This window comes from Passer domesticus, chromosome 3 (assembly GCF_036417665.1).
Source record: "Passer domesticus isolate bPasDom1 chromosome 3, bPasDom1.hap1, whole genome shotgun sequence".
Classification (NCBI taxonomy): domain Eukaryota; kingdom Metazoa; phylum Chordata; class Aves; order Passeriformes; family Passeridae; genus Passer; species Passer domesticus.
Window position 1 is genome coordinate 86,930,495 of NC_087476.1, and position 23,976 is coordinate 86,954,470.

The 23,976-nt window shown below is 38.3% G+C and overlaps 2 protein-coding genes across 3 annotated transcripts in view; one reads left to right on the top strand and one right to left on the bottom strand.

Moving 5' to 3' along the window:
* The window catches only part of IARS2 (isoleucyl-tRNA synthetase 2, mitochondrial), a 26,726-nt gene extending 16,011 nt beyond the window's left edge, over window positions 1–10,715 (bottom strand). Inside the window, exons 1-12 of the mRNA XM_064414154.1 lie at window positions 10,416–10,715; window positions 9,845–9,967; window positions 8,869–9,025; window positions 7,737–7,885; window positions 7,596–7,645; window positions 7,390–7,499; window positions 7,214–7,304; window positions 6,719–6,834; window positions 5,491–5,660; window positions 4,621–4,711; window positions 4,258–4,409; window positions 3,145–3,305 (exon numbers count right to left, since the gene is read on the bottom strand). Of these exons, the coding sequence (XP_064270224.1) occupies window positions 3,145–3,305; window positions 4,258–4,409; window positions 4,621–4,711; window positions 5,491–5,660; window positions 6,719–6,834; window positions 7,214–7,304; window positions 7,390–7,499; window positions 7,596–7,645; window positions 7,737–7,885; window positions 8,869–9,025; window positions 9,845–9,967; window positions 10,416–10,619 (1,574 nt within the window). The 5' untranslated portion in view covers window positions 10,620–10,715. The remainder of the gene's footprint in view (window positions 1–3,144; window positions 3,306–4,257; window positions 4,410–4,620; window positions 4,712–5,490; window positions 5,661–6,718; window positions 6,835–7,213; window positions 7,305–7,389; window positions 7,500–7,595; window positions 7,646–7,736; window positions 7,886–8,868; window positions 9,026–9,844; window positions 9,968–10,415) is intronic.
* BPNT1 (3'(2'), 5'-bisphosphate nucleotidase 1) lies at window positions 10,667–22,261 on the top strand. 2 transcript variants are annotated; one of them, XM_064414160.1, is made up of 9 exons: window positions 10,667–10,792; window positions 14,114–14,238; window positions 16,269–16,373; window positions 16,630–16,737; window positions 17,262–17,310; window positions 18,302–18,393; window positions 19,349–19,546; window positions 20,405–20,510; window positions 21,689–22,261. In XM_064414160.1, the coding sequence occupies exons 2-9, from the start codon at window positions 14,122–14,124 to the stop codon at window positions 21,835–21,837; spliced, it is 924 nt and encodes a 307-aa protein (XP_064270230.1). In that variant the 5' UTR covers window positions 10,667–10,792; window positions 14,114–14,121; the 3' UTR covers window positions 21,838–22,261. The 2 variants fall into 2 exon arrangements, with proteins under 2 accessions (XP_064270230.1, XP_064270229.1); XM_064414159.1 differs by lacking the exon at window positions 10,667–10,792 and adding an exon at window positions 10,799–10,957.
* Window positions 22,262–23,976: the final 1,715 nt, after the last annotated feature.

Here is a 23,976-nt window from a genome sequence, read left to right on the forward strand (position 1 = left end):
TATCTCACATTTATTACTGTGCTGAGCTACTACTGGAAATACAATTCTCATATTTTAGTTTTGGAGGTCCTTCTTATTTTCCATGCATTACAGAGTTTCCTAGATGGAGAATGTTTTCTCTTGAAATCTGTTAAATGTCGAAAGCTGTCACAGAGCATAAGCATCTATTTGTGCATGTACTCCAAATTATTTAAAGTCTTTTTTTCTCCAATTGTGCAGAAAAATCCCAAAGAATCTCACCTTTGTATTCTTACTGAAAATGGCAATAATGAAAAAGTGCTCTGTCTTTTCTCTCTCCTATAAGGGATTTTTATTAATAATTTTTACACTCCTAGTCACAATATGATGCAGCACACTCTGCATAAAATAATTTAAACATCATTGGTATATTAAATTTCTAACCATGGATGACAATGTAATTGAATCAAATATCTTTTAGGGTTATGGGGGGGCCACAGCAGCAAGGAGACTCATGGAGATTCTGCATTGAACATTACAAACTACCTCTTGGCTTTTAAGCTAGAAAGACTGGATTGCTGGTGTGCCAAAAACACTGTTAGAGAAAGCAGTTCCACCTTGAAAGAAGGGCTTTCAGCAGCTTTTCACATGACAAATTTAGGGACAACTCTCAGAGGGAAACAGCAGTTTATTTTAGGGACTTTTTTTTTCTTTTTAAAAGTCTTTTTACAGGTGATACATGAACAGGATCACTCAAGATCGACCACTGGTGCTCTCATATGTAACAGCAACTCCATGTGGACTACACTGACTTCCAGTGGAGATGCTGTTACTTTTGATAGTCACTCAAAAACTCCACAGCAGCTGCTACTGAAAGGTTGTTTATCCAGCATTCAAGTTTAAAACAGCTCATGTTTTGAAATGCGAGTTATTTACTGGTGTTTTAACTATATTAATGATTCACACCATCTAAATATGAAACTTCTTAAAAAGTTTCACATTAAAAGGTATGTCAGCAACCTGTTGTAACATGATTTTCAAAATGATAATGCAAATGTAACAAACCGTCAGGCTTAGATGCTGTTTTCAATAAGAAATGGTGTCCAGGAAAATGACCTATGAATTGACAGACTGTCTTCTGCATTTGTCTGTCACTTCTATAGGCCAATATTCTGTGCACTTCTACTCCAGTTATAGAAGTTTCCCACAGTTAACTTTACAAATATTTAAGCTCAAATTTTTTAGAATATTTAATGACTGCTTTATACTTTCCTTTGAAAATTCCACCAAGAGTAAGTAAAATTAGAAGAGTACTGGCTATAAATGACCATCTGAATCTGTTAGTCGAATGAAATAAATCTCTTTTCAAATATAGTGAATATGTCTGGATTTTTTCCTAAATGCTTCTCTATTCCCCAGATCAACTCTACCCAAACATGCCATGCTGTCCCTTCGTTCACTCCCCTACAATTCTCACTGCTGGGCCAACACCTACACACAAAGGTGGAAGTGTTAAGCTGTGGCAGAGTTTACCACATCAAAATGCTGTGATTGCCACATTTTGCACAATTTCGGGAATAATCGCACACAACTTGAGCACTCACAAGAGGCAGGGGCTTTAATACAGGTCACGGCCTTTCAAAGTGATTTTACTACAACCTAAAGGAATTCCCACATATCCCATCCCTCCTTTCAAATGCATTCTGTCCCAGCTCCTCAGTGTTCAGAAGGAGCTTCTGCTTCATGGTGCCCTTCACATTTGAGTGCCAATTGCTGGACTGGTTTTCATTACACTTTTTTGCTTGTTAAACTATATACTTAAGAATTTTTAAGCAACACACACACTCTCAAGCCTACTCTTCAGAATATAAAAGGTATTCCTCAGAAATAGTAGTTTTTTATAGACACACACCTGCTTTTTTGCAGGTAAAATGGTTTTATGTCCCACACACCCTCCACCCATTTATTTCCTGATGTGTATCAGCATTATCCAGGCACTAGAAACGACATTGTGACTACTGTGCTCTTTTCTCACAGTTATTGCCTACAGTGAGAGAGCCAAAGTACATCTCTCTGCACACCTACACACCCAGTCACACCAGGTGAAGCTAAGGACTACCTGTCTAAAGTCCATTCCCTGCTCCCCACACCCTGAGAGCCTCACCTACTACTGTCTACTATCTACTGCTTGTGTGCTCAGAATAGCCTCTGGAAAACACGCTAGACGCCTGCAGTACATTTACTCAACACCAGAATAAAAAAAAAGTATTCAAGTTCAGCTGTAAAAACTTATTATGAATTTTCACAAAAGGTTGTTAAGGTGTACAAAATTGAGTTGCATCAGCATATCTCAAGGCAGAAAAAATAATGAAACTAATTCAATAAATGTGGAACTGCACAATACTCTTTTTATGAAATAACCTCTTAGAGAGCATTCACAACTGTAAACCTTTGCTCCCCAAAGAAGTAAAAGCAGAACTCTATTAGTCCTTACAGGACAGAAAAGGATCATATTTGGTTGAGTTTCTTTGTTTTAAAGCATAGCTTGGATTTCTTCTGCATTATGTTGTCTATAACTTCTGAAATGCAGTGTTTGAAATATCTGGATACTATTAGCCAAAAGATAGCAGAATCAAGCTAGCATCTAAAGATCTGGACATACCAAATCATACAGAGTCAGTTACACTTGAGGCTGGTCTTCAAAACCATTCTAATTTTGTTTTGAAACAAAATACATTTATTTATTCTGCAACCAATGTAGTTATTCTTCTTCAGATCTCACTGTCACTTAACTGCAAAAAGCTATTTTGACACAGTGGTACAATTACAGTTGCCATGTATTCTAACCACAACTTGCATTTCACTGCTTGCTTACATGGAAAGGCCAGTCATGACTGTCAGCCCACTGAAGACGTGGGGTGAAAACAGCAATTAATCTCAAGAGGAGTTTTCAAGTAACTTAAGTATGTAAGTAAATGGATTCCTATTATTTATATGTAAGTCACTTTCAGCCACAAGCTTTTGATTGTTTTAACTTACATCTAAATTAGATCTGCGTATTAACAACTACCAGTAAAAGTGTGTATTCCTACTTGAAATACTAAGAAGTTTTATAATATCATCAACTGCAACACAACAGACAGCACTTCTTCTGTCACTTCTCAGTGTCTAAGGCTAGGCAGGTACCTGTTTATCAAGCATTCTCCTGTGCTCTTCTGATAAAAAGCAGGAATCGGGACACCCCAGCATCTTTGCCGTGATATGCACCAAAACGTCCTTCTGTCCAGCATCTCCAGCATCCTGTTCACTGCAGATGTAGGGATCACTTTCACTTTTTTCAGCACATCCTATAAAGGAGACAGTGAACTGTTGAATATGCTTCAGCTGTCCCACAAATAACGTTTATGCTGCTAGTAAAATATGGTACAGATCTACTCTCCCATTCCCAGTATCAAACAATACATTCTCAGGCAACTGTCTGCTGCTCTTCAATAACTTATTTGAACATTGCATATACTGTGTATTTCCCAACCAAACCTCAGCTCCCTGATTCACCAGCAGACACACCCTGAACATGTGTTAAAAGTGGCATCAGTGACTGAATCTGAAGTTTAAAAGCTGACTGTATCTTGTACTGTTGTCTACTTTGAAAACCCACCTTGACGCAAACTCTCTGTAGAGGGCTACCACTCACTCCCAGCCCTGCAGAGTAACCACCGTGTTTTCATCCATTCTAGATAAGGATGAATATGGAATATACACCTCATATCCTAATTAGAATAAAATCACTGTTACCCTAAGGTGCTGGCCTGAATCTTCTGTGTGGGTCTACGTAACTTCAAAGAGCAAAAGACCCTAAGCTTTAAAGTTATTTAAAATAGGACTGTGACAAAATTAACAGGGCAGCAAACAAAGACATCTAGCCACACAAGGCTAGCCTAACAAAAAAAAAGGTAATTTTAACAGTGATAAAATTATCTCTTCTAATTTAATTCCTTGAAATATCATCTTTTAAAAAATATCTTAGGGAAAAAAACATCAGTAGCTCTAAGAAACTTCTGCATCTGAAAATACAATGAGCGAATATATCAGTCAGTGTAGCTACCCTGGATTATATCAACATTGACAAAAGAATTGACAACATATTTCACTTCAACAAGTAATTAATGCTTTTCAACTACTGTTCATAAACCCTGGAGAAGATCATATTCTGAAGGGAGTTACAGCAAGAGTTTTTTTGTTGGTTCCAAGTAGCATCAGTTGTCTTCAAGTGTCTCATAAGAAAGCAAAATTACATACCTGTGCTGCAGCCTTCACATCTGTTGTGTTTACAAACCACTGTTTGCTGGCACGAATAATAATTGGTTTCTTAGTCCTCCAGTCATAGGGGTAACTGTGCATGTATTTCTCCTCTTTTAACAAACTCCCAGCTGCTTGAAGCATCTTAATGACTGAGAGAAAAAATGAGGCCAAGATTAAATTTCAGTTTGAACATATGGCTGCTGTTAACCTCAACTTAGTACTTTTCCATAATCAATACTTAGCAAGAAATGCCTGTACCTCATCCATATTCAAAATATGGCCAGTTTATGCAAACTCTCAAAATATAGCTGCAGGACTGTAAGTGATGAAGTAACAAATGGTCAAATATCAAATACTCACCAGCTTCATTCCCTTCTGCAAGGACATTCTTGTTTTTAAGTTCAGGACCTGCTGCTTCTGTAAAACACCCACTTTCATCCACAAGGCAATCCTGAAAATAAATAAATTAATCATGTCAATAAAATACCATGTGGCAACTTATTATGTTTTTGGAATTCAAAAGTGAGTTAAATACTCTACTGGGTGACTCCTTTTCTGATGAATAACAAAATATATAAGTACACTTCAGATTTAGTGAACTGCAGTTTAGTAATCTACCAGGTAAGTGAATTTCAGGTGTCAGAAAAAATGAGCACCAATGCATTTGCACACATACCACAACTATCACACATAAAGACACTGGTATTTTGGTGACTTTTCAAATAAACAATGCAAAATAAAAGCAAACCTAGCCCTCCACATCCTGAATCTTCACTCCCATCAATCACAAACTGGCCATGCATAAATGAGCTGTATTTATGTATGTGTTTAAAATAAGCTTTGCTGAAAAAAAAAAGTAACAATGACCCACATAACTGGTGACTTACTATCTGCATATAAAGGACAATTCTGGGTAGTGAGAGTCAATATCTGAGAAATAGTCTCTGTGTTCTCCTTTAAAAAACAAAACCACATAAAGAGCAGAAAAATCTGATTCTAACACCTTCCTATAAGTTTTAATCAGCAGAAGGAAACTTCATTCTTTTAACCTGATACACATTTTCCTTAACGTTAGTCTTGCATTCCTGCAGGCCATTAGTGATACTCACACTTCTGTGAATGCTTCAAAGTATTTTCAAGTTTTATGCAGAAATTAAAACAAATCATTTTAGTGTCACACAGTCAATCAGTTGCAGGAAATCAAGAGCAACAGCTGAAAAGATAAAGTACCGTGGGTAGCTGATGGTGGGAAGCTACGCTGTAATCTTCCATACCATGAGCTGGGGCTGTGTGAACTAATCCTGTCCCTTTTGTCATTGTCACATGATTTGCAGGTAACAGGGGAGAGACTCTGTTAGGAATGGTGGGATGAGCACAAGAACCATCTGCCAAATCTGCACCTGAAAAATACAAACAGAAGATAAAATAAATACAACTCCCACATTCAACTTGTTCTTTCACTGCTCTGTGATAGAAGAAGTTGTTAAAAAACACAGAAGAAAATATTATTATTATTAAAGTCCTGCAGAAAGTCAAGAATTGCAGAGCTTGAGGCATGTGCCATACGACAAAATGGTGTTCACAGAATTATTTCCTCGCAGAAGGAACATGCTTAAGAACTGCTATCACAAAGTTATGTACACAAATACAGAAAAGTAACAAACATAATTAATTACTGAATATATGGAAAGTTAAAAAGAATAGGTTGCAGTATGAAATTTCTTTTTAAGAAGGTTCAACTCTACTACTCTTGGATGTTATCTGTAAATCACATGATTCAAAAAGGTGGAAGCTGTGAGAAAAAACATCCCCAGTAATTTCATCATTAGGTAAAAACGAGACTTTCTCTGAAAGAGAAGGCATGGAAAGACACCAAAAAAAAAAAAAAAAAAAAAGAAAACAAAAAGTAATAGAAACAGAGTCCTCACTTTCTTTACAAATGCATATTTCCAGCACTGAATCACTGATGGAGGCAAATGAATAAAGCTCACAAATGACACACCAAATCCCAACTCATGACACCGAATCCCAAGCCTGCCTGTTAAGAAATGCCACTATGCAGCTTGTTAGGATGCCAACTCAACTGCTTTTGTTTGTCCAGACAGACAACAGCCACCTACAATACAGCACCAGTCATGCTTGTAATTAGCCCACTCTTGTCATCAACAATGGATGAAAAGACAAACTTCAGTATAATCAAGATTTTGATACTGAACAGACTAGATATAGACTTATACTCTACATCTCATTTTTCCAAACGTGATGCCAGATTTTAAAAATTCATTTGAAATCTAGGGATGATAATTTGAGTTACAATACACCAACAGTAAATTTGAGATTCCTCCTCCTTGTATTATTTTAGTGAAGGATATTCTCAAATTATAAACACATTTAAATGAAGCAGTTTTCAGACACCTACCAGCAGATTTCTAAGCAATTTAACAATTTTAAAACCTACCTTTACACGTTGATACAACTTCAAACTGTGTGTCCAGAACAGCAGCTGTAGATTCAACTCTATCTGCAGCAAGGATGAAGCATTGTCCAGTCGTTGCACATTTTACAATTACATATCTGCAATGCAAATACGAATTTGTGATACTAAATAATTACAAACACCACAAAGCTACCAATTTGTGAAATGCTTCATCTCTAAAAGACAGACAAGTATGCTTTACATGTCAAATTCACTCACAAATCTCAAAATTAAAAAAATAACTGCCTCCTGAAGAAGAAATAGTTTAATAAAAATTTAGGCAGAAATTAATATATTAGTAAATACAGAACAAAGCTTACAATTGCAACACTTAAAAACAAAACCAAAAAACCCCAAACAAAACCCAAAAATGATGCCCTTAAGTAAACTGTACTGGCAGCCCAGAATGTTTTAATTTTGCTGCTAAATACCAGTAGGGACTGACACAGACAACTGAACCAAGGGAAAAACACCTACGCTGAGTCTGGCATGTAACAAACTGCTTGATTGGCTGGCACAGTCCAAGGCTGCGTGGTCCAGACTAGCACACTAGCAGGGGATGATCCATCTACAGATGTAAATTAGAAGTACTTTACTCACAGTTATAACAAAAATCAAAGCTGTCAGTCTCTAAAGCTACAGAGAAGTCATACCTATCACAGAAGTCAGCTTAGACGGTGACTTCAGCAGCGGAAATTTCATGTACACAGAGCGACTGACATGCTGCTCATTGTACTCCAGTTCTGCCTCAGCCAAGGCTGTTCTGATACACATCAAACACAAGTTACATGCTGCAACATCAAAAGCTATTAGCATCCTTGCTAAAATTTTGAAGACAAAATAGTAAATTGATTCTTACTTTGTTGAAGGGGACCAAAACACAGGTTTATAGTCCCGGTAAATTAAACCCTAGAGAGGACAGTGAGGGGAAAAAAAAAAAAGTTAGGAGAACCAAAACTCATGAAAAATCAATACAGACTTCCACAGAAGTTCAATATACCTTATCATACATCTTGCAGAAGACTCTCAGCTGGTTTGCTTCATACTTTGGATCAAATGTAAGGTAGCAGTTGGCCCAATCTGCCATTACACCCCAACGAATGAAGGCGGATTTCTGTTTCTCAATTGCTCTTTCTGCAAATGCTCTGGCTGAAGGGAATGGTTCCATTAAGTACATGGTTTATCACACTAAGATCAATACAATACCACTTAAAATGTACAATTGATTTTTTTTTTTTTTTAGTAAAGCCAGAGCTGAACGTAGTGAACCTATGCCTTAACTATTATGTTATGTATGTTCAAAATACATACATTTCAGATTGGTTGCTACAAAAAATGACTGCAAAGAGTAAACAGGTGTGGCACTTTCTCACTAACACAGGAACTTTAAGCACATGTCTTCGGACTACAAACTTTCTTTTTAAGAAAGAGGGGGAAAATATAATTTGTTAGGAAGAAAAATTTCTCAAAATAAGTTCTCAACATAAAACTAATAAGAGTGAAAGTTAACTCCCTCTGTTTATGCTGATTCAAAATTTTCTAAGTAACATACATCCGAAAAGAAGCTAGTCCATTTCATTACCACAATTTCAAATTAAAGAAGCTTCAATTGCTCATTACAAAAAGCTTTGCAGCTGAATGATGATGCCTTTCAATTGTATTTGAAATTATTTCTTCAAAACAGTTTCCATATAATACAGACTTTCTTCTAAAGGATCCCTCCTATAGTTTTGTAGGATTGTTAAAAAGTCAACAAATACATTCCTACTTGTGATACTGAACCAAGCTGTCCTGAAGGAGTCTGACTTCTACATGCATCTTTTCAGTTCTTAATCAAATTCAGCCTTCAAAAACCAAAAGGATGCTGATCTGATAAACAGCAGCTTCTTGCCGCTATACAGTTAACTAAAGCAGATGTCCAAATCCCCTACCCTCCTTTTGTTTGTTTTTTAAACTGAGGGTCAATGCTCTGCATGCCCATTTCAGCAACAAATTAAGGCTATGTGAAATTATCCCATTTTAGCAGCTTCCAGCCTGCTCTATCTGCTTGGCAAATACACCCAGTGATCATAGAAAATGTCACCAACAGCTAATAGGAAAGGCCACAATGAAGTCTAAAAGCCTTCATTTACCTCTCTGCCGAATTTCCATAGGTGAAAGATTTTCAGCTCCTTTGACTTCTGACAGTGCCTTCAACTCAATTGGCAGTCCATGGCAATCCCACCCTGGCACATAATGCACTTTATAACCTCTCATCACATGGAATCGATTGGTGATGTCTTTCAAAATCTGAAAAGCCACAAGGTCTGTTATCACTTTAGCTCCCCCATGTGGAACAGCCACATTTGTAATTAAGCTCCTCCTGTTTAAAAAATATAATTATCAAAAGCTGCAGGATAAATTCATATTTAAGAACAGAGAAGCTCTAGGTGCCCCATCCTTAGAAGTGTTCATGGCCAGTTTGGATGAGGCTTTGGCCAACCTGGTCTAGTGGAAGGTGTCCCTGTCCATGGCAGAGGGTTTGGAAGTAAATCATCTTTAGGGTCCCTTCCCACCCAAACCACTCTGTGATCCAAAGACAATGCATTTTTTATTTTTCTTGCCTATCATTTTGTAATTTGACAGAACATTAGAGGACCTCTTATCCAAGGAATTCACAACCAGTGTAACTGAGAGATGCAGTTTATAAACTCACAAGACTTGAACAAATCTGACTGACTCTCATTTTTAAAACACTGAGTTGGACCTACAGCACTGGCCTAGAGCACATTGCTGCAGCCCAAGCTCTGGCACCGGCTGTGGGTGACAACTCACTATTTGAGTCTTTCTCCCTTGGTGGTCAGCGTAAGGCTGTGAATCTCAGAGCTGAATCAAAATGAACACTGAGCATTCAGTACAGGATATTTATGTTGGGGTATAGTATCTACATCAACACGGCAAAATATGGCAAACACATAACCATACCATTGGTTTATAAAAGCCCCAACTACCAAAATCCCAAACATTTTAAAGTGCTATTGATTTAAATGGCAATGGAGAACACAGGGCACATGACAGCAGGTTTTTTACCACTCTACAAGAATAAAGTATGAACAAGTAGGTAATTACTTTGTTTAATGCATGGCCAACATGAGGGTCTCCATTGGCATAGGGTGGTCCATCATGTAAACAAAATTCCTGTTTTGTCTTCCTTTGCCTCTGCCACGAGTACAGTTCCGAAAAACCACATTTCTGTAGAAACAACAAGAAAAAGACCAAAACTATCACAACCCTCTGTACTTCCAAAAAGTCTGGATGTAAAATTTACAACAAAAGCAAGCAGGCAAACAAATACACTTTTCTAACTCTGCAAGAGAAGACGTCAGTGGGTTTTAAGTACAAAAAAAGCCCAAGAGGGTGAAATATTAGGCCTGAGATTATCCTAGCACTACACTATCCGGACGGTCGTTACTCTCCTCCAAACCAACCTGTAAAAATATTATGACTATCCAAATTAAAAATACCTCAAGAGCCAGAGCTTTTCTAAAAAAGAGCCCGGACTCGCCAGAAGTTCGCCCAGCGCGGCGGGACCGAACACAAACCCTGGCGGCCACCCCCGCCCTCCTGCCGGCCAGGGGCTCGCCGCGCCCGGGGCTGCCCCACGCTCCCGCCGGGAGAACCGGCCCGGCCCCGGCCGCACCTGCTGCGTCTTCAGCTCCGTCTCGGGCTGCAGCCGCCCCGGGAGCTGCGCGGGGAAGGGGCTGCGCGGCAGCAGCACCGTGTCCCGGTACCGGGAGTCCTCCCGGCTCTCGGCCGCGGCCTCCGAGGCGGCGAAGCGCGCCCAGCCCCGGGCGGCCCCGGCCCGGGCCCGCGCCAGCGCCGGCGCCCGCCAGGCCCGAAGCATCCTCACGGGCTGCGGCCGCGCTTCCGCCGGCGCGACGGGCCGCGGCAGGGGACACACCGCGATGGGCGGGCGGCACGGCGGCTGCTCGGCGCTCCCGACGGGCCGGGCGAGAGCTTGAGCCCCGCCCGGAGCCGGAAGGCTTTGGGGCGTTCCGAGGTGGTTTGGTAGAGGAGGTGAGTCCTCGCTGCCTGCGGGCGGGGAGCGGCGGTGCTGGGGCGTGGGTCGCTCCTTGGCACGGAGACCAACGCGAAGGGCTCGGAGCGCCCCGCACGCTGCCGGCGATCGGTGCCGGGCCACGGGGGCCGGCGAAGATCCTGGGAAAAGCGAGGTTGGACGCGGTGAGTTGGCGGCTGCGCCAGGAGAGCTGCTCCTGCCATCCCCGACTAGCCGTGGTGTGTCCGGCCACGCTCCGCTGGTGCGTTCGCGGGTACGGCTCCATGGCTCCGGCTGCGCTGCCCTGCAGGCGCTTTGCCATCGGGAATATCATGGCAAGAACATCAGGAACAGGCTTCCCTTTTTTTTTTTTTTTTTTCCTTCTTTTTTTTTTTCTTTTTTTTTTCCTCTCTCTCTCTTTGGTGAAATGAGGTAGCGCAGCCCTTTCCCATTTGGAAGTCTGTAGGTGAACCTCAATGAGATTCCCACCCCGAATCCTAGCCGGCTTCTGCTGGGTAAATATTGCTCCCTTACATAATGGAAAATTTATCTTTTATTAGGTGTGGGCTGAAGTTTATTGTAAAGAAACAGGGAGCTCCGGCCTCTTAGACATTGAAGAATTCCAAGAATGAAGTCGTGGCTTAGCACTTGGATTTAAGGACATGCTCTGTGTGATGTCCACTTTCTCCTTTCATCAGACAAACCCATAAATTTAAAAAATGGAAGTTTGCATAAAAGAGGATGAGAACCATCAACAAATCTGTCATGTGTGCTTTGATAAGTTAATTGTTGTCAGCCTGTAGTACTTAGATACATCAGAATTAAAAAGTAGAACTAGAACTCATTAATTTTAACAGGTATCAGAATAGGCTGATTTGTCAAGACCAGTCAACAGTTTGGTTGCTGGGCTAGAAGAAAGGAGGGAAGATCTTTAGAGGAAAATGATACCCAAATTTAACTTGAGGCATAATTGCTGTGCATTATTTGTAAACGGCACAGTTTTCTGGGAGTCAAACTATTTTTGTCCAAAGCAAGCAATATATTCTTAAGTGCTTTGTGGAAGTATACATTAGACATTGCCCTCATCGGAAAGAATATGCCATAAACCTATAAATAAGATCAAAAAGTTACAGAGGTAAAAAAACTTAGAGGCAACTACTGCATTCACTTATCTAATCAAAAAGGTCCAGTACACCAGAAGATGTGTCACAAAGGAGATGCAGCCCTGTAAAAATCTAAGGCACCTTTGCACTAATAAAATACTTTGCAATTCATTAGGTAATTACTCCAGAGTGATGAGGAAGGGGTGTTGAACCTCTCATTTCAGTTTCTTTTAATAAACCTTATTTTTTCATTAAAATATTTTAATTTTAAGTTTTGCCAGGAGATCCTGGGTTCACCACACAAAGTATATTTGTTTGCCCTAAGTATAGACAAGAAAAATGTACCTGAAAATACCTTGGGTCAAGCTTCAAGAATTCAAGATAGTATTTCTGTATTGTTTTCTGAGTATTTTGAAATTTTATGTGTTTACACTTTATGTTTGTAAAGTAAGTCAAGACTTTAAAACATTTAAGTTTTCCTCTCATTTTTGAAGTAGGATCAAATGTACAGTAAAAGGTCAAATGACTTTTTTTTTTGAGCAGCTGAGCAAAGAATATTAATTCTGTTTATCTTTAATCCAAACTTTCCATCTCATATGCTACTTTTTTAGCTCTTTCTCAGAAATTCTCATATTCCGTATATTTTCATTATGGAATAAACTATTTTCCTTCCTGCTAACTTGTTTCACATGATGGTATAGACTTAAAATAGTATGTTGCTTTCCATGTGTCATGATACATATTTGCTCTGCAACTTTCAATTGTTTGAGAGCTGCTTTTTGCCACAGGTAGCATTTCCAAAAGTTCCTCTGTAACTATTGCTACCTGTCCAGAGTTACTTTGGGTATGGACCTTGGCTATTCCACAGAACTCCAGTGCACTTTGCTCCTATCCATTAGCTGGAAATAATAATTAACATTAGCAACTCTTCTTTTTGAATGTGCTTGCACAGTTGCTCTACTCTTTCAGCCTCAGAGTGCTTCTGACTTTACTCATACAGGTATGGTGTTACTAAAGTGGTCAAAAAGTTCTTAAATCAGCTAAATTTGGGATTCTGGTACCTCTGACATTGCCGTTTTGTGAACAGCCATGAACTTCATTTATAAAGGAAGACAGGAAAGGTATAATGACCTATTGCCACTTAAGTAGGACTCGCTGCAATGGCAATATCTATGGTATGATTGTTGTATTGCACTTCCCCCATAATATATCGTCTTTTGTGAGGTCATCAGTGAGTTCCTCTGTATTTTGTTCTGCCTGTGCTCAAGTGTTTCCTTGGAAGCGTGTCATACATATGACGCCAAGCCAAAAAGTGTGTCATCTACACAGACGGAAACGACTGATAGGAAAATATAAAAAGCAATTAACTCTGCATTTTAAAAAAATGCAGTGTGGTTATCACTCTTTAACCACTCTTGTGGTTATCAAGTTCAGCTCTTTTTCCTGAGCTAAATAAAAGCTGGGAGGAATGCCAGCCTTACCTAGGGTGATGGTTATTCTACTTGGTAACTGAAGGCCCAGTGAATTGCATTGGTTTGTGCTGGAGAACAGGTGAGGAAGACAATGCAATATTAAGAATGACAGGACATGGAGTGGTGAGGGGAAGCAGGAAGATAGCAATTGATTTCCTTAAAGAAATCAGGAGAAGTTAACAAATACAAAAAGGACGGTTAAATTGAGATGGCTAAATTCAGCTTTTGCATACAAGTTTGCAGTATCTGCATATCATTAACCTACTTTGTGTACACAATTGGCCATCTACAAAACCCTATTTTATAGTTAAACAAAGGGGAATAGTAAGTGAAGTTGCCAATGTCATCCTGTCCTGTAGTCTTGTGCTTGAGTTCTCGGCACAAACCAAATGTAGGGTCAGTTCTGAAGAAATGAACTTATGTTCAAAGTGTGCAAAAAAGAAGTGCTGTGTGTAGACTCTTCTTTTTCTTAATGTTTATGATAAGAGTTTCTGCTGCTGCTGTTGTTCTTTTTTAATTCATTCTATTTTAGTGAGAACCAGGTTCACTGTCAGACAGAATTTGGGTATTTGCAAGACCTTGTCTACAATAGCTTTATATCCTTGTGTTCATTAATTGTATTTTTTAAAAAATCCAAAGCTCACCTCATTACTATTTACTGGCTGTAACCCACTTTCTGCTTTCTACTCTGTTTCAAATGTTATGTAAAATACCTTTCTTCTGTTGAAGAGAGAAATGTGCAAGTTTGCTTTTTGTTTCTTTTCAGCATTCAGCATGGCTTCTCCAGCTCTCCTCATGCGTGTGGTGGCCTCGGCATATTCTGTTGCAGAAAAAGCTGCAACAATTGTTAGAAATGTGATGTCTGCAGGAGATCTGGGCATAGTCGAGAAGGTATTACCTTTTACTTTGTTCCAGTTGGATACAAGCCAAAGTGGTATTTTTAAAAATCAGCAACTGTGAGAGGAAATACAGCCCTCACCTCCCCCACCACCACCTACAACAAATATTCCTTTTTAAAGGATTAAAACAGCCCTAGAAAAGTGTATTTTGACCAGTACTTCTAAACAACATTTGTACATTTAAAAGAAACACCATAATTTTGTCCTGATTTCCCTCATAAAACAGAAGGTTTGCATAGCACCTCAAAATTCATAATAAGGTATATTTCCTGTTAATTTCTATACCTGTGTTCTCACATCTATAGTACAGCTTAAAATAACCATGCCCTGATGAATTTTGGGTTAGTATAAATCAGTGTTTGATTTCCTAAAACAAAAAAGAACCTTAGCCTATATTGTAAATCAAAGATTTCAAAACCAATTCAGAGCTTCAAATTTAATTCTGAAAAGAAACCAGGTATTAAAGTTCTTAATTTGCTGTAATTTAGGAATTTGCACAGAGAGCCAGGATCTTTGTTTTGACTACAGTACTGGAATAGGTAGAAGTTAATTCTAGCTTTACAGATATATAACAATATTAAGGGCTTCATTAAATATATATAATTTTTGGTCTTTACATTGAAGGTACTGCAGGAATTTACATTATTCAAAAATCATAAAATATAACAGGTGATATTGGTTCTAAATAAGATTGGTTTTACATACTTTTAAATTTTTTGAAGAATGAATACTACAAACACACAACATTAGATTGAAAGCAATGACCAACAGAAGAGGTTCCTGTTTGAGGGACTAGAGATCTTGAAATTCCTTCAAGATTCTTGCCAAAGTGGCTGCTGAAGGCAGAGGAAGAAGGCAAGAGAACTGCTGCATGTGCCTCTGTTTTGCAGTCTGAAGGGAAGAGATGCAGAACAGAAAGGAACAGAAATGCTGCCTCTCATCATTCATCCTCTTTCTGTAGCCAGCAAAGACCAAGACCAATTCTAACTGGCCTTACTGAAAGCTTTAGAACATCTGGGAAGGGAATGTTCCACTATTTTCCCTCAACATAGTGACCCTCCATCCATTTATCTAGTTCAGGAACACCCGAGTTTTTAGCCATCTCCTCTCCTGATATCCTGAGTTTTCTTTCCTTCAGTCAACTCTAAGCTCTCCATTTATATTGCTTTTCTTTGTAGTACTTGTACTTTCCACCCCTGCCCCGCAACTTGGTGGTAGACACTTTTGTCCACCCATTTTTACATTAAACAACTACTTATACTGTTTTATTTGGTTCATGTCCCGGAACAAAGGACATTCTCTGCAATAAATTGATCTTATTGAGTCTAAATTCAGGACCAATTTCAACCAAACTAATTAGGGGATGAGAGGGAAATTTCCAAGAAAAATGTCAAGTTTCATAAAATTAGCACTTGGCTAAGGGACAGACTAGTTTTGAGCATGCAAAAATTAATCCATTACATGATTCTAAATAGAATATCCCATTCCTATGGCTAATTCCTGTGACTGGATAAAACACTTGTTGTCAGAAAATAAGATACAAGCAGATAAAATTTTTGTTTGATGCAACTAAGATGCAAATCCTAGATGAATTATCTTTCTGAATTCCAGTGCTAACAGAATTATTTCTTACTAGGATTCTATCTCTGGACCTAAAGGGTCAAAGAAAGTGTTAATAAGTTACCCACTTTCATATGTAGCAGGTTATTAACATTTAAGAAATTACTGTAACATATGTAGCAACTTATGTTTGGCTACACAACATTGGGAAAGCTTGCAGTCATTTTTTTTATGTCACCTGGGGGCCCCAAACCCACTGTTCTATTGTCAGAGTAGTCTGTCTTAGCTCTGGGGTGCACAGGAAAACTCTGCCTCTTGCAGTTTTTAGCCTGCCTTTCACAAGGTCACTTACTGGGTTGAAGATTTATCAAACTAGATTACAAGTAGATATTCAGGGTGTTGTATGGGCCACTGTGCTGGTATATTTTTTTAGTACACAAGTTTCTATCCACTCTTGGACAGGCTGGACCCAATGACTTGCAGACCAAAGCTGACCGGCTGGTACAAATGAGCATTTGTGCTTCCTTGGCACGGAAGTTTCCCAAGGTGACAATCATAGGAGAAGAAGTAAGTACCTGCTTAATTCACACTAACAATTTATCATGCTGTAGCTTGCACTAGAATTTGCTTTGTCTGGGTTTAGGAAAACATTGATTTTAATTTAAAAAAAAACCAAACCAAACCAACAAACAAAGGTATTTCCATCCCATTTCATCTTTCCATTTCATTAGCTTTTTCAAGCTGCTGTCAAATATACAGCTCTAAGGCAAAATGAGGTGAGCCCAAAACATTTTTCTGATCATTCTGAGAATTTTTTTGTTAGGATCTGCCCACTGATGATGTAACTGAGGACTTAATTGAAGATGGTCACTGTGAAGAAATACTGAAGAAACCTTGTCCTGCTCAGTACACAGGAATTAAAGAGGAAGAGGTAATGCTATGTCTATGTCTTAATATTTTACATTATCTATACTACTTTCTGCTTTTAGCTAAGAGTGTACAATGAAGAAAGGTTTTTTCAATGTTGCCAGTTTTTCTTTTTTGTTTGAAAACTGAAATGTAGTCGTGAGAATCACACCTCCAGAGCTACAAATGCTGCATGCTCCTGTCTGCAGTAATGGGAAATGGAAATTGGCTTCTTACAATTTGTGATTCAAATTAATTTGGCAGGAATCTAGTTTGGGGATATGAAAGTAATCTCATTTTCCATTTCAGCTTAATCCTTCATACTTCTATTAAGAGATTTACTGAGACATTCCAGTCAATATTTAAGCCCTTTTTTTAGTGTAAAATACTATCATAGGTTTCAGCCATATAATATTGTTAAAACTTTGGATCTCTTCACTTCCTTACTATCATAAGGAAATAAAAGCACTAAAATAAAATATATACTTTGTGTGGTAATTTATGTGATTTGTATTTGTTAATTTTTCCTTATTTTTTTAATTCTTAAAGCTTGTAATATGGGTTGATCCCCTGGATGGAACCAAGGAGTACACTGAAGGTTGGATTTTCTTTTAATTCTCTTGGTAAAAAAAATAGCAATAGTAATAAAGTAGCATACATATCCATAGGTTTATCATAGAAGTTGCTTACAATATGGTTTCATAAGGCTGATGTTTCTGTACTTATTGAGTGCTTGGAATGTATTTTTTCACTGTATTCAGCTCTAACCAGTACTGAATATTCCTGATAGGCTACTGAGTGCTGACCAGTTTTTATCACTTCAGAGAGAAACGAGCTGCTTTTGACTGCTGGCTGGTTGTCTTGAGTTTTTAGCTAAATTTACAATTTTGTATATCTTTGAATTGAAGGACTAAATTTCCTCTTCAAACAGGAATGTGCTCAGTTGTATTTACATCTTCCTCTCAAACAACCCAAATACCACAGCTGTACCTGTAGGCCTTTCAAAGTAAAACAAATATCCTCCCACAAATCACGATTTTTCAGTCATGGGAAGAAACTGTTCTCAGCAAAGCCTAATTTCTATCCATAGAAATAGACCATCAAAATGAAAGAAAAGAAAAAATAAAAAGAAAATCCTCTAAGAAACAATATGCTGAAATATGCTTTTGCCTCCTAATGCATGTTTTAGTTGATTAATATAAAATCTTTTAGGCAGATTTTTTCCCTTTTTGGGGAGAGAGATGTCAATAAATTGCTAGTTTTGAATAGCATTAAAGAACTCCCACCACAATTACAGAAGAATGTCATCATATACTGCTGTGTAGTTGTATCTTTAAATGTCCTTCTCATTATGTGTTAGTTATAACATAGCTCTATTAAAAGAACTCTATCTGATCTGCTATCTTTTTAGCAGATCTCAAGGCTAAATGACTAAAAAATTATACCAACATCTGAGAATCCTGATTATTATTTGAATTTTTAAGATAGCACTCTGCATATTGATTTGTGGACTTTTACTGAAGGTATATGTTTTTATTAAGATCTTTCTCTTCTTCAAGCCTAACTACATTCCTGCTTTTTCTGTCCAGGTCTCCTTGACCATGTAACCGTTCTCATTGGAATTGCCTATGGAGGCAAAGCAATAGCAGGAGTTATTAATCAGCCATATTACAACTATGAGGTATTAAATAATTGATTTCTTTAGAAGCATTGTGTGATTTCTAAATGTTACTCCTAAGCTATTTCAGTTAGCACACCTGCAACTGAAAACTGGCATGTAAGGGAGTTATTGTTGTAATATAAGGTATTGGGGTTTTTAAACTAAATATATATAATTTTAAATGTTGGTTTCCAGGAACTGAATGTCAGGAACTTACTAACAACCATACTGAATCATGAGGCTAGTGTAATGCACTAATACAGTATATATTATGTATATACTGTGCAAATTACTACAGTCTTTATAAAGTATCTACTGTAAAACAAGTACAGGTCAGTGGTGTTGCAGTCTTTGCTAGAAATTCTTTAGTAACATGCAATGGGTACATTTGCAATGTGTGGTAACTGCTATAAATCTGCAGCCCTAAATAAACCAAGCATAAGTTGTCACTGACAGCTGAGTTAGAGTGTATCATGCCAGGCTTCAGGATGGCCAACCTACAGACATTTACATATTTGGTGATTATTTCAGTATTACTGGGGGAGCTCATGATACAGCCTGATTAATTAAACTTATTGGAGTTAAAAGGCCCTTGAGCTGATGTAATGCTGTCATGTTTTGTATGACATGGATCACAAAATATTTCAAATTACGAGATACTTTCAATTACAGATTGTGCCCCAAGTACAGAAATATACAAATATTAATGTGCCAGTCACTGGAGGCAGGATGTAATGCACCACCACAATGTCACAGATAAGAAAAGGGTCAATGATGTCATTGCCTTATAGGGAAAGAGAGCTAATTTCTCACTCTGGGCTCTCAAGTAGTCCTTTTTAAGTGCCACTGTTTAAATGTACAGCCCAATATTAATATTATACTCCCTGATATGCCAAGATGCATCTAGGTACCCTTTCTCTTTGTGCTTTAACTGCTGGTCAGTGTGATAAACCATCATTCTGTGCCTTTCTTGTAGGCAGGAGCTAATGCTGTGCTGGGCAGGACAATCTGGGGAGTGCTGGGCATGGGTGCCTTTGGCTTTCAGCTGACAGAAGCACCTGCTGGCAAACACATCGTCGTTACCACCCGCTCCCACAGCAGTGCCCTGGTGAATGAGTGCATCGCTGCCTTGAACCCAGACCATGTCATCAGAGTGGGAGGAGCAGGAAACAAGGTATGAAAACCCCAAATCTTCTGGTTTTACTGGGAGGTAACACCTTTGGAAAAAAAATAAAAATACTTTCTAAAGAAATTATTTGCTTACTTGCATGAACATACAGGAAAGACTTCCTCCACCTTACCCAGCACAACTCTTCCTAGCATTCAGTCTGCTGTGAGGTTGAGAGAATTTGACACAGGTGTATTTCTACCAGTGGCCATACTGGTTATGGCTGAGGTCTGTTTCCCCCAGTATTCTGTTTTTAGGGGGAAAGTAAAAAGTTGTAAGACCAGAATGAATAAATGGGAATTCAGTTTAATCTCAATTATTAGACATGTCTTCCTGTTTGTGTTAATACAGCTTTTGTTCCAACTATCTAGTAGCACATTTGAAAGGATAAAAATATAAGCACACTGTGATATTTCCTTTGTGAAATTTCTCTGGTAGAAGGAACACTCATTTAGTACAGGTTTTAAAGCTGTTTTGTCATAGTTGTCAAAAACACACCCTCTCATCTCTTTTCTCCACCATGTGTAAGGCCCAAAGTGGCACTAACACAACATGTATATATTTTCCCCTTTATTTTTTTAGTACTTGCACAAGAAGTGAATTCTTGTTTCTGAAACTGAGAGCAGATTTTCATCCTATAGACTGTATTTATAATGATCAAAAATATTGAGCTGGGAATGGTGATATAGTGTAGCTTCCAAATTTTAATACATTTATTGTAACATAAATAAAGAAATGGCTGGTGTTCCTTTCCTGACTATCAGTACTTAAATAAACAGATTTAATCCCCACTTCCTGGTGTTATTTCTACCAATTTCTAAATGTCTAAATCCTTTGCAATGATTGCAACTCTATTCTTAACAGATCATTCAACTCATAGAAGGTAAAGCATCTGCTTATGTATTTGCCAGTCCTGGGTGCAAGAAGTGGGATACATGTGCACCTGAAGCTATCCTACATGCTGTGGGAGGTAAGTTAATAGCATTCAAAGTTCCAGGATAAGTAAAACTGCGTTAATTTGAAGTTAGTTATGCTTTCCATTGAAAGAAAAATGACAATGCATGTGTGAATTACTGTCATGTAATTAAAAAAGCCAAATCCCTAAATTTGGGGTATATTCATTTTAATATTTTCAAAACAAATGTCCCTTTCTTTTTTCTGTTGGCCACTATCTCACAGTAAAATCTGATGTCCTACTAACTGAGTATAGTAGTTTATTATTAGTAACATATTATGTAATATGTGGACATTGAATTCTTTAAACCAACAAAAATAGGTCAAATCATGCTGTCGTTCTCTGGATGTACAAACTTCAAAATTGAGTCATTAATGTAATTCAATAGAATTAATGGTCTCCAGCCAACATGAGACACTTCACTTATCTAGGGGCTAAAGGGGTTGAAAAGTTATGAAAAGACTCACTACTGAGGATTTGAAGTAGTATTATTTTTTTAATTATTCTTTTCACATTAATAGGCTTTTACTATATGCTAAAATTATGGGGTTTGATTCCTAAATTCTGTCAAGCAAGGATAACAGCCTTCATAATGACACTATTGAACTCCTCTGCAGCCTGTAGTGTTTATAACTGTGGGATGATTTTAAACAGGGTTAGCCCAAGCACAAAGCAACCCAACCAATCTGGGGCAGCACAATGCTGTATTTAGCATCTTTGGTAGATAGGAATCTCCTGCTTAAATTAGCTTGAATAAAGATCTGTCTTGCTCTTCCTAAGTGATTCTTAAAATCTCATTTAAAACCAGGTGGGGTGTTTCAACATTATGTCAGAGTGTGTGGTATAGAGTTACCCTGGTTTTTACTTGGACTGTTGATTTTTCCTTACTGCTTGTCAATGGCAAATGCAAAAGCTACTCAGGAAGCATTTTAAGTAATCCATGAGAGAGACACGTTTTCCTTTTCCTCAGACACAAAGAATTTAAGTATTGTTGAAAAAAAAAACAACAAAAACCCACTAGTTATTTGATTTCAGTCAACATAAAACCTGTTGTACATAAAATGGAAGCAAAGAGAGTTCACATCTGAAGACAGGCATGTGTACCACAAAGACTGCTTTTAGTTATTTCACTTGAACTAATAGACTCCAACTCTTTTTTGCTGGAATATTTTTTTCTTTTTTTGTTTTTTCAGGCAAGATAACTGATATCTGTGGAAATTCATTTCAGTATAACAAGGAGGTGAAACACATGAATTCAGCTGGTGTCCTTGCCACTTTGAGAAATTATGACTACTATGCCAGTCGTATTCCAAACACTGTGAAAGAATCTCTTGTGCCTTAAAGCGGGGAAGAGTCTTCACTTGGCCTGGAAGGCTGAGAAAAGGAGCTTGGTAAAAAAGAAAGGAAGAAGAAGACTGAGCATGAAATTCTGTTTCATAGAATCTGAACTCTTTCAGTATGGTGTTCAATAACTTCAAAATTATACAGAATCTCTAAGTATCTGTTGGATCAGATTGTTTGGCTATGTTGAGCAGACAACATCAAAACAGTCACGTTTCTTCAGCAGTTGTTTTCTATATTCTTTGGGAGTTTTTCTTCCTCATGACTGAGTGTAATATACTGCTAATCGTAACACTGCAGACCAAAAATCATCTTCATATTCTGGACACAAAATCACATTAAGTCATGTACCTGATCTTGCTCAATGGTTTTTGTTGTCAGTAAGGGTTATTGTGTTAAATACAAATGGACTAAGCATTTCCCCAGATGGATGATCTCATTTGTTATGAAGTTGCCAGTTTTGATTCTTAGAGTGACATCTGAATTTTTTTTGGTCTGCACTGAGTTTTGCAGGAGGCAGGACACGCAGCTGGGCCTGGAAATCTCAAATAAGGGTTCATGGATCACTGGATTCATTGAGGATCAGTGAAGTGCACATACATCAGAGTTCAGAACAGCTCAGTTGGGAACCCAAGGAAACATGACAAGGGCACCTCTACGATGATTTGAAATGGTTTTTCAGGGTTTATGCCACTGCAGTCTTGGAGCACTTTGGGCACCCAAAGCCAAGGACACTTTGGCATACTTGGGAATAACAGAAAAGCCAAACTCTGAAATTTTCCATGCCCAAATTCTGAGATAAACCAGGTGCCTTTCCAACAGCCCCAGAGTTGAGGAAGTGGACAGTACCATTTCCCCTGCCTGTGGAACACAGGCATGTTAGAGGAGGGGAGAAGAACAGGGCCAAGATCACCTAAAATTAACTTTGGAGATTCTGTTTCAGTCAGCTTTCCCGTAGGTGTGGCTGTTAGGAAAGCAGGATTAAACTGCCCAGTCCACTTGAACACAAAAGAGAAGCTGTAGTATATTACTTATCACTAACTAAAATTGGAAACTTAGACAAACCCTTTTGAAGTCTCTTCAAGCTGAATTTAGGAATTACGCTCTTGAACCAGCAAGGCATCTCTGCCCCTTCTTTTCTCCAGATGTTGTGACTCAAGTCCCTTACTCTCAAATGACAGTCCTAGGGCCTCCTTTTCCCTATCAATGTGATACATACTGAGGCATGCCATGGAGAGATGCCAGTTTCAACAGACAACATGGAGATTTGCTTTTCTTTCTATTCTCCTTGTGGAGAAAAGAGTGACATATGTCAGGTTCTCAGGCAGGTGTTGTCAGGGAGGATGTCTGAACACAGCTGCTTGCTTACCTAAAGATTGAATCCCTAAGCTCTCACACGATTTTTTTCTTTACCCTCTGCTGGCACCATGAATGCCAAAGTAGCCTGCAAGATGCACTGCACCCTTTCTCACCTCCTCTCTGCCCACAAGATTAGGTCTTCTAAATAACTGCACTCTTCATCCACACAAACTGTCTTTAAATGAGTGCCTCAAGGTACAAAAAGTTGTTTTCCATAAAAAGAAGGTTTTGAAATTCAGTTTTCCAGTGTGTTCAAGTTATTTCTTTCTCCTGTCATTATACAATATATTAAACAACTCCACTTAAGAGTCCTTAGATTAGATCCTTTCCTCACATTAGGGTTACACCAATATGTCTTCACTGGCTTAAAGCTGACTCCATTTCCAACAAGCAGGAACATCTTGCCACCAAAAGATATGAACCCTTGCTAATATGTTTGTATCTCTCCATGTACACACATGGAACAGAATCTAAGGAATCTTTTCCTTAGTGAGGTCATCTTAGCCTAACATTTACAGATAAACTAGCAAGATTAGCATTTACCTCATTCTAGCATTACACTGGATTAGAGCTGCATATATAGGAACAATGTGTGCTTCTAATCCCTTGATCTAAAGCCTACCTTTCTTCTCTTCCTCAATTGCATAACTGGTAAGAGCATGCAGGGCAGATTCAGCCTGCTTTAATTAGAACCTTCTTCATATTTTGGCCCATTAAAAGTTTAGTCATTCCACATACTGATTGTGACTGAAGTTTGAACCACATAGCAAGTACAATAATT

Coding starts and splice junctions, on each gene's coding strand:
- BPNT1 (XM_064414160.1), top strand. CDS start 14,122: ATGGCTTCTCCAGCTCTCCTCATGCGTGTGGTGGCCTCGGCATATTCT. Junction 16,738..17,261: donor CAGGAATTAAAGAGGAAGAG/GTAATGCTATGT, acceptor TAATTCTTAAAG/CTTGTAATATGGGTTGATCC. Junction 20,511..21,688: donor TATCCTACATGCTGTGGGAG/GTAAGTTAATAG, acceptor TTGTTTTTTCAG/GCAAGATAACTGATATCTGT.